The sequence below is a fragment of the Pleurodeles waltl genome, chromosome 10 (genome assembly GCF_031143425.1).
Source record: "Pleurodeles waltl isolate 20211129_DDA chromosome 10, aPleWal1.hap1.20221129, whole genome shotgun sequence".
Classification (NCBI taxonomy): domain Eukaryota; kingdom Metazoa; phylum Chordata; class Amphibia; order Caudata; family Salamandridae; genus Pleurodeles; species Pleurodeles waltl.
This window is the reverse complement of record NC_090449.1, coordinates 759855394-759869268: the sequence shown is the minus strand read 5'-3', so window position 1 is coordinate 759869268 and position 13875 is coordinate 759855394. Positions and strand designations below refer to the sequence as shown.

The window sequence follows — 13875 nt, the reverse complement described above, 5'->3', positions numbered from 1 at the left end:
TAGTATATTCCTTACCTTCAAAGGGTGGTTTACCCTTCTAGTATTTTGTGGTGATTTGTTCCAAAAATAAAGCACCTTTTTTTTTTGTACAACTGAGTGTTTTCTTTAATGTGTATAAGTGCTCTGTGACTACCGTGGTATTGCATGAGCTTTGCATGTCTTCTAGATAAGTCTTGGCTGCTCATCCACAGCTACCTCTAGGGAGCCTGGCTTCTAGACACTGCCAACACTTCACTAAGAGGGTATACCTGGACCTTTTATAAGCTGTAAGTACCTTAGGTCTTAATGCTGCAACAAAAACAATGCTCACCCCATTCCTAGGGCTGATGAGCTAATTGATAGGTTAGGCGTAACCATCTATCGTAGTACTTTTGATCTCACGTTTGGGGCAGATAGGTCTGACCCCTGGAACAAAAGAAAATTCTGTATTCTCCACTACTGATGGGCATTATCAGTTCACTGATATTCCCTCTGGACTGGGGATGCCCCTGCCACCTTCCAAAGGTTGGTTGCCAAAGTACTGTCTGGGTTAGATGACTTTAATGCGGCATATCTAGATCATATTGCTGTCTTTAGCTCTACCTGCAGGATCACCTGATCCACCTGGGGAAGGTCTGTGAGGCTCTGCAAAGGGCAGTCTTCACTATCAAGGAAAGCAAGTGCCAGATAGGGCATGGCCTGGCTGTATACTGGCAGGGCACCTTGTAGTTGGAGGTCAGGTTCAACCACTGCAAGCCAAGATCTAGACAATTCTGAACTAGGTAGCTCCAACACCCCAGACTCAAGTCATGGCATTCCTTGGCTTGACTGGGTAGTACAGGAGGTTTGTGAATGCATATGACATCATTGCGGCCCTTCTCACAGAACGTACCTCCAAGAAAATGTCAAAAAAGGTAAACTGGACACTGAGCTCTTAAAAGAAGCAATGCGCTCAGTACCTGTTCTCAAAGCCCCAGATTACACCAAGCAGTTCATAGTGCAGACAGATGCCTCTGAACATAGGATAGGAGCTGGCCTGTCCTAAGTCAATGACGATGGCCATGACAAACCTGTTGCTCTCATTAGCAGGAGGTTACCCACCACAGAGCAGCGTTGGAGTCTCATTGAGAAGGGTTCTTTCACTGTGATTTGGTCCCTGAAGAAGTTGAGACCATACTTGTTTGGCTCTCACTTCCTTATTCAAACTGACCACAGGCCTCTCAGATGGCTGTTGCAGATGAAAGGTGAAAACCCCAAACTGTTAAGGTGGTTCATCTCCCTACAGGTAATGGACTTCACAGTAGAACACAGACCTGGGACTGACTATGCCAGTGCAGATGACCTTTCCAGGTTCTTCCACTTAGGAAGATGAAGACTTGGTAGGGAAAGATTAGTTTCATCCTCCTTTATTTTTTTTTGGGGGGGGGGGACATGTAGGAAACCACCCTTTTTTGGCATGGTTAGCTCCCACTTTTTGCCTGGTTTCTGATGTGGCTTTAAATGTTAGTGCAAAGGGTCCCAGGTCTCCATTGTCCGATCTCTTTCCCCCAAACTGCACAGTTTTTCTGCACAATTGACACACACTTTAGTGTCCCCTATAAGTCCCTAGTAAGTGGTACCCCTGGTACCTAGGGCCTGGGCTACTAAGGAAGGTCCGTGCGGGCTGCAGTGCCAGTTGTGCCACCCTGAGACCACTCACCAAACTCACAAAGTGCTGCCATTGCAGACTGTGTGCGTTGGTGTAGGCTAAATTGCAAACACGACCTGTCACATGCCCCTGTGTGCCAAGTCCCCCTTTCACTGCATGTGCCAGGTGTAGGTCACCCCTAAAGCAGGTTGCATCAGGGCACATGTGAGGGCATATATGCACAAGCAGATACGCCCCTGCTATATCTGTCGATTTTGAGACATGGGAATGGAACAGGGAAGCCATCTTAAATGGATGTGCTGGACACTACGAGTTTCCCTATCAACATGATGGTTTTTCTGAGCTGTGGGATGTTTGGTATCAAACATTTCAGGGTAATAAACCCTCACTGAAACCAGTGATGGTTTTATTAATAAATTCATATAGAGGGCATCTTAGATGTTCCCCCTGAAAACCTACCAGCTACTAGTGTGCTGACTGACTGGTCCTGACAAGTTCAGCCACCTATGATGAGTTTCTGGGCCCGTAATGTGAGAGCCAGCGCTCTCGAGGGCCTGAGACCAAAGCATGTTTTAGCAGATGGTGGAGATGACAGACCTGCCCCCTGTCCTGGCCCACTTTTTGCAGCAGCACATGTGAGAAAATTAGGCATATTAGGAGGTGTCCCCACTTCATGCCAGTCCCACCTCTAAGATGAACGAGCTAAAGTGGACTCTACTTTTTAAATTCCTCCATCTTGTGTGGAAAGCATTAGGCCACTAGGGTTAGGGTTATGCCCACTTCCTAGCTGAAGTGCCCTTAGGAAGGGTGTAGCCACCCCAAAAGTGGGCAGCCCATTGGCTACTGCCTGGCACTCCCTGTATTGTTCCTAAATTGAGTATTTAGGTGGCGCCACTGAACCCTAGAACTCCGCTCCTGATAACCGACAAGGACAAAGAAGAGATGCACCCGCAGAAGAGGAAAGGAAGAAGCAACTGACCACACCTGACTGCCTGCTGACCTCAAAGGACTCTGCCCAAGAAGCCAACTCGTTCTGCCTTCCGTCAAGACTCAAGTCTCCTGTGAGCAACGGACCTGCTCTGCAATAAAAACTTCAAGGAAAAGACTCTGCAGCTGCTGGAACTGTAGAGACCCGATGCCTGAAGTGACCACTGCACCTGATGTCCACGACCCAAGGTGAAGCCAACTAGCATGCCATTGTGTTTCTTCAGTCGCCCAGAGACAGAGTCCAGTGTGGTCTCACCCATCTTGGACTCACCTGTTACGCCTGCAGCCTCTACACCCAGGCCCTCTTTCCCACCGCCTTGTGGTCAGAGAAAACCTGACTCCTCCAGCAACCACTGCACGTATCGCCCCTGACCCCATCTGAGGTGGGTTACTGGTGCTAACGACGTCACCCGACTCCTAAGAGCTCGAGTCCACCTTGGGTCCACCCCTGTCGGACTCCTGGACAACGTCTGCAACCTCAACACACAGGACCCCTGACTGCAAGTGCTCCCGGACAAGAGAACACAACGCCAAAGGACACCCCTAGGCCCTGGAGAAAAGGACCAAAGGTGCACCTATGTCCCCTAAGAACCCCAAGTCTACTACCTACCTGCTTTTTGTCCCTGACTGGCTTCCTAGGCAGAGCTTGCAGCCTGTTTGTCACGAAGTCCACCTCCCATAGAGAACCATTAGGCACCCAATTCCTTACTTCACCCAGCTGACCAAGTGCTGCCCGGTGTGACTTGTTGTTGTGGTTCTGAACAGTGACCAGTACATAACTTTGCTCCTTGATCTTGATCTCGCAAGTCATTGTTAACCCTGTGTTTGCTGAACATTGGTTTCCTCCATAGGATAACAAACTCTGAGAATGGATTTCTGAAACTGCAAAGCCTTCTTACCTGATGACCAAGTTCTTGGGTTTGAAACGTATATAAAAAGAATTGTTATTTTTCTAAATTGGTCTCTGATTTATTTTTTGAGTGTGTTTCATTTATTGCCTCTGTGAGTACAACAAATTCTTAGCACTATCCTCGGATAAGCCTAACAGCTCCCCCACACTACCACAAAATAGAGCACAAGTCCTATCCAGTTTTGCTTCTGCAAACCAATTGGGGATCCTCTGGACTCTCTGCACGGTGTACGTTTTTTACTTCAGCATAAAGAGAGCCGGCTTTCTACGCACATTGTCTGCATATACTCTTTAAAAGATTGCTGCGCAAGGCCTTTTACCAGCTGGCAATTCAAACATGCACAGAAGCTGTCATTGAAGCCCTTAACCTGAAAAATGTTGCACTGAATATTTGATTGTAAAATGTTTAGCCCTTGCAGAGGACAAAGTTGAATAACATTGTATGAGCTATACCCCATGGTGCAGTCACATTTATTATCACTTTTCACCATCCCCAAGGACATTATATGAATCAAATGACTGATTTTAACAGCTTGAAAAATTTGTTTTCCACTTTTGTACTTTTTATACATGCATTACTGTTAATTATTTATGTATGCATGAAATAAAATGTAGAATAAAATGTGTATAATACTCCACTGCATCATGCCTTGACCAAAAACTAAAGAACACTCAATCCAATGCAATTTGAACTTGAAAGCAAAATTTCTGAAGATTACTGAATGTGTTACCTCATAGTTTGAAATTGAAAGTGTTCATAAAAGATAGTAGAGACTTCCTAGGCGTAGTTACAGAAATTACACAGTTGTTCCTACTGCAATCCAGAGAACAAACAAGAGTACTCTTATACTTTAAGTTAACTGGCTCGACTGTTTTATCTTCAACTGTGACTTTACTTGGAGGTGCATCAAAGTGTACTTCTGTGAGACATTTTCCTCAGTTCTGATGGCTGAGAGCAGTCTGTCTTTTCCGCTGTTCAGCACCCCCTAAAAATATTCTATGTGCTTTGAAGCCATATTGTGTTTAATGCATTCGATATTTCACAATAAGAACCAAGGTCTTGCTTTGAGTTGGGGTTTTGTACATGCCAGATTACATTTTCTGTAAGTCATTTTAAAGATGCAGATACCTATACATGAATTTCTGTGGAGACAATGTGCCCCTAACCTCTATCTAAATGATTTCAAGCTCTCATACATATGCTATAAGCTCTCCATTGGACTTTTTTCTTAGGCTTTATAATCTGTGGACTGAGGAAATTTTGCACAAGGTGGCTAAGCAATGCTTTCATGTTCCAAGAATTTGACTACCATGAATTGTTTGGGTCTTCTGATGACTTGAGGAGAAATTGCAACCCACAGAAAAGCTGTCAAGAACTCCTTTTCATGTTGGGTTATGCCCAGCACTACACATTTCATTAACATTAATAAAACAGTGGAGGAAGGACTATTTCTGGGAGGCGAAAGCTTTGAGTAAAAAACTGCAGTAAATTGATTAGAAGAGCTCTCAAAAGAGCACGGTATTGCCCCGTGAATATTTACTCACACCCAAAGAAACCCATAAAGTTTTGTACACAAAGTAAGTAGATCACCAACATTATTAGGAGACACTGGCCCCTAATCCAGGCCATTGGCCTTTCCAACAGATAACCCTCATTTTCTTTAAAAATAAAAAGGTGAAATCCTAGGAGACCACTTAATTTGATTAGGGATCAAGAAGAAACCAAATGATCTAACATCACTATAGGGACAACAGAGAATTGCTGGGCATTACCATTGTGGTAACTGCACTGTATGCAATTACATTACCAACACCAAGGAGTTTAAACACTGGATTACACTTGCCCTCAGTGATTACGCAAACTGTAACTTCAGTGGCGTATTTATGTAGTTTGATGCCCCTGTAATCATATTTACATTGGGCAGACCACACAGAAGATTAGACCCAGACTCAGACATCACAGGTGCAGGATTAAGTCCAAATTGATGTCGACATCCCTAGTCGCACATTTTGTCAAGAAAAAAACTTACGGAAAATGAGATCACATGGCAAGCGATCACACTAGTTGAACAACCACCTGGTGTGTGTGGGGGGGGTCCATGCGGGGATGGAGAGAAGGGGTGGTGATCTGCAACGTCTCTTGAGTAAGGTGGAATGTCGGTGGATATTAAAATCTAACCAGCTTCATGGATGGCCTTAACACTATTGAGGAATGTAACTCTGTTCTATATTCTTAACTTCCTTGGCTCTGGTTAGGATTGTTCTTCCTTTAGTGTTTCATTATTTGGTTCAACCGCACTTCATGTTTTCAAATCTCCTTATGTGACATGTTCAGTTTTGATCTGTATTGCGTCTGCTGTATCTCGTGTATGATTCATATTGTCTGGTCCTTAATTAGTAACATCTGTTATATTCTTTCTACCATGAACTAATTCTTACAGAAGTTCTTATATTTATTTCTGTAAACTATTCATGCTACTGAGTTCAGTTTGTGGTGGTGAAATTGTAACATGTGGTTATGCTTTACATTGTATCAAAATATTACGCCTGTTATGTGAAACTCGGCCTGTGTTTATTTTGTACTACATAACCTGCCCTCCTGTGTTGTACCCAAGTGATGACTGAATTTGTTATTCACATAGAATGTATTGCCACTTCAGTTTTTTGTACCTTTGAATTTAGTGCCTGATTTTCTCCAGTGACACCCTCCTTCCTGTTGGACTTATGAGCACATTGAAACACCAGGATTCTCCTCCAGCAATACTTTCTTTCGAAATATACTTTTTTCTTCATACATTTATAAAAAGTATTGTTGTTTTTCAAATATCTCGACTAACTACTTTCTTAATTTTAATTTTTTTATTTTTGCCTTTTTGAGCACCTTAGTCTTTCATCATTCTTAGGCATTTAGAATATTGGAGCAATACCTTTTTGTTCTATTTCCATCAATGTCACATGCCCGGTGGGCATTTTTAGGTTGAGCGTAAGCGTACGACCTCTTGTATACTTCTTCCGTGGGCTTCCAGGTATTTAATTTGTTAGTTCGTCTCATTTAAAAATTCTTGCTTGTTAGTGGTCAGTCATGCCTCTTTTTCTCTCCTTCTGTGTGGGAGCAGGAACCAACTACTGTATAATTACGCTTTGTCCAGTTTATCTGGCCTGAAGGGAACTTTTTTAACCTTGTTTCCTGCTCCTTTCCAGGGAAGCTTCCATTTTCATTTGCAGAGTATTCTTGCTTTGAGCATAGCTGTAAACAAGGCTATAAATCAGATTGTTATCTTGGTCACATTTGGTCTTTGTGGGCTCTCTGTAACCTCTCTGTTACCTGGCTCTCCCACCCTTCCTTGACTTGGATGTTCTTTACTAATTGCACCTGTTAGTGGTCTCCAGGGTGGAAGATCGCGTGTAATTGCTTATAGCCCAGGTGTTAAAAATTGGAGTCTCTAGTTAGCAGAGGTATTAACCCAGACTAGGATTGTGGTCCCTACTTGGACATGGGTGAAGTCACACACAGTCCAGATTATCCTGTGCCCACCCTTTGGTAGCTTGGCACTGGGCAGTCAGGCTTAACTTAGAAAGCATTGTATAAAGTATTTGTACAATAAATCATACATTAGCACAGTGAAAACACCACAAAAATACACCACACAGGTTTAGAAAATTAGATATTTATCTGAATAAAATAAAGTCAAAACAATAGATTCAATAAGCACAAGTTGCGATATCACTTCTGCAAGATTAAAAAGAGTCTAAGTCATCTAAACCAAAAGTTGCCTCTTGATTACACAGAGCACCTGGTTTGCGTAAAAAAATAACATGCACGCAGACCGCAGAGGAGGAGATGCATGGAAAAATAAGGTGTGCATTGGATTTTATGACGCGGCACAGACGTTGTCGTTTCTTTCCGCGGTGCAAGGGGTTTGCGTTGTTTTTCGGTGCGCATTCTTGGTTCCTCACTGCGATTCGGGGATCTTTTTGATGCTCAGGGACGATGCATGGAAATCCTGGGCATGAAAGAAGTCACCGGCGTTGCGTTATTCTGGTGTTGTGATGTATCGATTTTTTTTTTTTTTTTTTTTTTTTTTTAAATTTTCCTCTTAGGCAGAGATGGATTTTAAGTGTAGAGAAACGCTCACTTTCTAAAAGTGGCATTTCTAAAATAGTAATATAAAATCCAACCTCACCAATAAGCACGATTTTCTATTATCATTTTGCCCATACTAAATATGACCTGGCTACCCCTTTCTGATCAGAATCTACCACTCAAATAGTGTATATAAGGGTAGTCCTAATGCTATCCAATGAAAGGAGCAGGCCCCACAGTAGTGGGAAACGAATGTAGGAGTTTTCCACTACAAGGACATATAAAACGCCCATGTACATGTCCTGCTTTTTACCTACATTACACCCTGCCCTATGGGTTGCCTAGACCCTACCTCAGGGGTGGCTTACATGTAGACAGGGGGGGGGTTTAAGGCTTGACAAGTGCTTTTAAATTCCGAGTCTAAGTGGCAGTGAAACTACACACATAGGCCTTGCAATGGCAGGCCTGAGACCTGGTGAAGGGGCTACTTATGTGGGTGGCACATCAAGTGCTGCAGGCCCACCTGTAGCATTCAATGTACAGGCCCTGGGCACATTTATTAAACTTTAGTAGGGACTTACAAGTAAATCAAATAGGCAAATTGGGAATTAACCAATGTTACCATGTATAAGGGAGAGAACATATGCACTTTAGCACTGGTTAGCAGTGGTAAAGTGCGCAGTGTCAGAAAAGTGGAGGGAGGCGGGCAAAATGTTGGGAGATGACCACCTTAAGGCTGTCAAGTCTAACTCTAGGCACCAAGCTCTACAAGGGCTCTGCAGTCCTTAGAGACAGTGCCAACTTTTGCTCCATACTGGGATCCCCCTCCTAGCTCAATCAGTGCTCCTCAGTTCACACACTCCAAGCCCCTCAGCCGTGCTGGTGCCAGAACCTCACATACACTGTCTGTCAGAGTGCCTCAGTTCTTACAGTCTGTTCTGGGACCTTGGGCTCAGCTACATCGGTGCACCTCAGTTCTATCCCGGCGAAGTCAGCTCGTTTCCTATACTGGGATCCAGCTCAAATATAGTTCTGTTACAGCAGCTCAATTCTAATATTCAGTCCCACTGCCAAGCCAATACTGGATCCAAAAGAGCAAGACAGAGCTCAGCCAGTGCACCTTAAGTCTAACATCCAATGCCACTGTTGATGGGAACCACCACAGCTCTGCCAGAATCCATCAATTCTAACATTAAGCACATGTTTCTTCTCCGTAGTAAGGCTCACATACATGCCCCTCGCTTCTGTGGTTCAGAGGCAAAGCCACTCCCATTCTTGGCCCCACTCACAGCTTCACCAGGGCACCTCCATACTAATACTCAGCAACACTGGCACACCAATACTAGGTTCCACACATAGCTCCATTAACATACCTCACTTCTGACTTTGTGTGCCTGTTACTATTTCAGTACTGCAGCCCACATACAACTCTGTCAGTGCACCTCAACCCCAACCTGCAGCGCCCCATTATTCCAATACCAGGAATTACACAGAGCTCCGTTTCTCATTTCTTACCCGCTGCCTTTCTGTTATTCCAGCAGTGGACCGGACACAGCTCTGTCTATACTCCCAATCATGATCTGAGGCACCCCAATATTGCTGTAATGGGGTCCACATACAACTCTACTAATGCACTGCCTGCTGTTCTGCAGTTCCACATTCTGACTTCTGTTTGAGGATGTGGGGGAGCCAATTAAATCTATTCTTAGCTGCCATATTTATTTGGGAGTATCTGTTTCACCTTTCTCACTCCGTTATTTCCTTTACTCTGTTTACTCTCATTGTTTTCTTTCTCCCCCATTTTTCGCTTTCTACCTCTTAAAATCCACACGTTAATAGTTTCGCTCTTTCTTTCAACTGTTTTCTATTCCTCTCCCTTTTTTTTTTATTATTTCCCTCTTCCTCTTCTTATCTTCGTTTTCAAACTTGCACAACTTGGTTATTTCTTTCCTTGTTTTGTTTGTCTTTTTCTTCATCAGGTGTTTATTTCACAAATTTTTTTTTTTTCTTCCCTTCTTTCTTTGTCTTTTTTTATTTGCTTTCCTTTGACTCAGTATGCGCCCTTTTATCGTTTTTGCTCCACATTTTTCTTCCTTCCTTTCTCTGGTGTTTTTCTTATCTTTGTTTTTCAATTCACAGTTTACTATAAATCCCTCTTTTTCCATCTATGTGGAAGCCACGTCACTTGTTGGGACCCGAAGTGTCAAAGTGGTTTTCCCTTTCAGTGTCTTTGGGAAATGTCGGTACATACATGCCCTGGTTCTTTCGCTGCTTGTGTGTGTTTTTATTTTTTTTTTCTCTCTTTTTTTTCTTGAATGGTAATTCCTTCCCTTTTTTCTTGTGTCTCACATGTTCGCTCTGTTTCTTCTCTTGTGTTTTCATTTTCTCGTACTTTCTTTCCCTTATTTCTTTGTAACACCTTCTCTTTCTTCCTTTTTGTCTGTTGTATTCCTTTCGCTTCTCTTTTTCTGCCCCATCGAGTTTCTCTCCTGGGGCCTAGTTATCAACAGGTGCAATGGCACCAGGGCCCAGAGACCTACGGACCTCACCCAACTCTAATTACTGCTCTATTTTCCTACTGAAATACTAGGCTACCATTTATTTTCTTGCTCCAGGGCCCAAGACATCTTTACTATGCCCCTTGTCCTCTCCATCTTTACTCCCTCTTTCCTTTCACCCTCAAACCTGTCCCAAATTATATTTTTGTTATGGTGTTTCGAGCATTACACTCTGACAAAAGTTTATTTCTGATAAAGGTTTATGTGATAATTGTGTATGTTTTAAGATAGAGGAAAAAGGTAAGTGGAAGTGCTGTAGTTAAATGCCGGGTCACTGGAATTGTATGGCATGAAAAGACGATATGATGCAGCGTTGCCCAATTTATGTGGCAAGAAAAGTCCAGTCATGAATTTACAACGCCAATAGCTCTAACACAAGAAAATGCAGTAGCTGTTGTATTGCAAATGCTTGTTACACTTAACAGCACATCTCCAAACTCCTGAAACAGTTCACTTACTGCTGAGCACGATCCCATTTGGCATGCAAAACTCATTCTTTTCAGTAAGTCTCTCCAGTCGTGGTTGCGAACTTCTTTATATCAATGCTTGTTACCTCATTTACTTTCTAAGTTTTTCATTTCAGGTGATCGTTTAACCTAGTAAGGACCCTCAAATTTACGCTTTCCCAGACTTATGAATTCCTCAAATCCTTAGCCAGTAGGGCAGGGGTCTTCAGACACCTTACTTGAGGGGCCTCAAGTGATCCCAGCGGAGGAGGAGGGGAGTGGTTGGGGGGGGGGAAGGGTTACAACGCGCTGGCCAAAAGAATCATTATGCTAATAACAGCTTTGTTTTAAGCTAAACAAATGAGCAGCAGTAAACCACTCTGTAATGGGCCATCACTAACATGTTATGTCATTTTTTTTTATGGAAGCTGTGTGTATGTGTCAAAAGAGTAGGGAATCCACATATTCTTCAAAACCACTTCTAATAATCACACTGTGGATACTTTTACACGTTAGTAAGGCCTGCGTGACCAGAATAGTATCTTTGGCATCATATATTTGATTGCGGTTTTTAAACACTAACGGAACATAACTGCAATGTTCAGACATATTTAAGCATTGTCAATTTAATAGGATAAATATGAAATTCGGAGTGGGGCGCGGTGTTTGATACTTTTTTAATTGGGGGTGGCGTGGCATTAAAAAGTTTGAAGACCACAGCAGTAAGTTATATTCCCATTAAGTTAGGCTTCACTCTGCCCACAAATGATCACCTTGGTTGCACTTCCCAACACCCACGTTTTTGTTTCATAAAACATTTTTCACTTAAGATTTGCATGTCTTTTTTTTTTTTTTTTATATATATATATATCTTTCAGAATGATTTCCTGGATACCTTTTATGTGAGTATCCATACTTTTTTTTTTATCCATAATTTTTTCTGTCCTCACCAGTTTTTCTGCTCCTTTTAATTGTTGGCCCCGGTCTTCTGTTTAAAGAATCATTGCTCTTGCATCAGTGAAACATTTTTCATCATTGAAATGTGTTATGTGAACATAAAAGTTATGGACTGTTTGCATCTCTGGACTAGGGAATTGCTTGGATCCCCATTACTTGTGAACTGTTCCATTGTGTTACGTTTTTTCCACACTTGTCCACACTATTTTGATATTATTCACTGTGTGATTACCTGAGCACAGAGCACCTGTTTTGCTACACACGGTCAATGTACGTTGTATTGTAAACTGAATGTATAGGCCCAGCCCCTTCTTACTTTTTCCTGCTGGTACACATGATCGACCATACCATTTATTATTTCTAAAATTATCTCTTTGTTGTACAATGTTCCACTTGCAATCTTTGTGTTGTTCATATTATGGCATGCAAAAAGGTAGTTTTCCTTAAATAATATATGCCATTGCAAAGCAGTGTTCTGCGTAATTGGAACCCTCTCTATGTGTTACTTAAATTAAGTGATTAGTTGAGACTGACACTTCAGGCAAGAGTATGAGGCGTGAGTACATTTAAGTTTGACTTTGGGCTGGGAAAAGGTGTGATACCGTTAAACAAAGCATGAATGCCAGAAAATGTGAGATTAGTCGAAGTTGGGACACCTTTGTCATATGTTTCATGTAACTAGAAGGTGGGGTGGACATCTTTCTGTTTTCGGAAAGTTTGATATTCAAGAGTTGTCTGATGATTATTTAATGGGAGCTTCAGCTTTTTCAAAAATTGCAATGTGGTCTTCAGTGTTTATCTTCCATGCTTGTCATTGTCGTCTTTCAAATTCAGGCACCTAGTCTATATGTCTGGGCAGGGAACCTGTCAGCTGTTTTACCCAGCCAGTGTTCTCTGGTTAGTAACCTATTCCCATTGGAAAAGGACAAACATGAGAAAACATGCTACCGTGACACAGATCTTTTTTATTCTGCCTGGTGTTGACAACTCCCGCTGTTCATCCCCCCAGCTTGGCTAGGGCAATCATGTTGCTCCAGCCATGTAACGTTAGTCACAACTTAGGTTGGGATGACGGGATCTGCAATGATATGCTAAGTAAGTACTTTGCAGTCACGCGCTTTGTTCTATTCTTAAGGCAATGTTTCTGTTCTGCCTATAGTATTACTTGGGTTCCTAAGCATTGGAACCTGAAGATAGCCAAAGAAGGTGCCACTAGGCAAGTAACCTTTCCTTTTAATGGCTTCTTTTAATTGCATACTTTACACAGTGTTGATTTTTAAATTATTGGAAATGTTTTTTTTTTTTTTGGCAGATTATGGAGTACCTCATCGGTGGAGATGTTAAATCCCTCTTGCATATTTATGGATATTTTGATGAAGAAATGGCTGTTAAATTCTCCTCTGAAGTGGCTCTGGCTCTGGATTATCTTCATAGGCATGGTATAATCCACAGGTGTGTGTAAAGAGGAACTGTGCTTAGAAAGTTCACCTTCTGCATCCGTACTGGATACTTGTTTGGAGATTACTTGTGCTTGTCAAAAATGCATCTGCTCCCTCCTACCACAGTATTTATTTCTTAAACATGTGGGTCTCTGTGTACATGATTTTTAAATTCTTTTCTTTGTGACGTTTATTTCATTTTCTTGTCTGTGACACTCTAATTAAATTGCAAGAAGACTCTCCAGCTACAGAGGATAATTTGGTGAAAAGATGTGGCAGTGGGTTGGAACATAAACATTTACTTAATTCCCGAAGTGTAAGAACCTTACTGATCTGTGTAACACTTTCACTGCTGGTTCAGACAGATAGTGCAGTTACAGCCATATGTCTGTATCTGCCTCAGTTGTAGTTTAGTACTAGATGCCTAGAATATCAACGAGCAAAAAAGGGAAAGGAAGGCTTTCTGAATTAGTGTTTCTTAAACTGTTTTATTAAATTGTCATTTCAGAAAAGTATGGGAGAAAGTTAAACAAAATGCATGCCATTTTCACAATAACAGTGCAAATATAACATGCATGAAAGCGTACCAAATCATCAATTGTCTGCAGATAGTGTATTCCTGCAGATTAACATTTTATGTACCATACAACATCACAATTTTTTAAAATATGTGATGGCCCATCTTTCCTTACATATGACAGGCCTCTAGGAATACACTGTACATTTGTAATCAAGATATTAATTTCAACCTCACTGATAGACACAAACCTTTGACAGCCCCTTCCTTTATGTAGGCATTTCTTGGTTGACATCCACCAGTTCACATCAATGTACCGTTCAACATGCATGGTTTGAAAATGTGATTGT

At 42.0% G+C, this 13875-nt stretch overlaps 1 protein-coding gene across 1 annotated transcript in view; it reads left to right on the top strand.

The window, feature by feature from the left end:
• The window catches only part of MASTL (microtubule associated serine/threonine kinase like), a 208675-nt gene that overhangs the window by 33767 nt on the left and 161033 nt on the right, over positions 1-13875 (top strand). The window contains exon 3 of the mRNA XM_069211322.1: positions 12882-13021. Coding sequence (XP_069067423.1) covers positions 12882-13021 — 140 coding nt within the window. The remainder of the gene's footprint in view (positions 1-12881; positions 13022-13875) is intronic.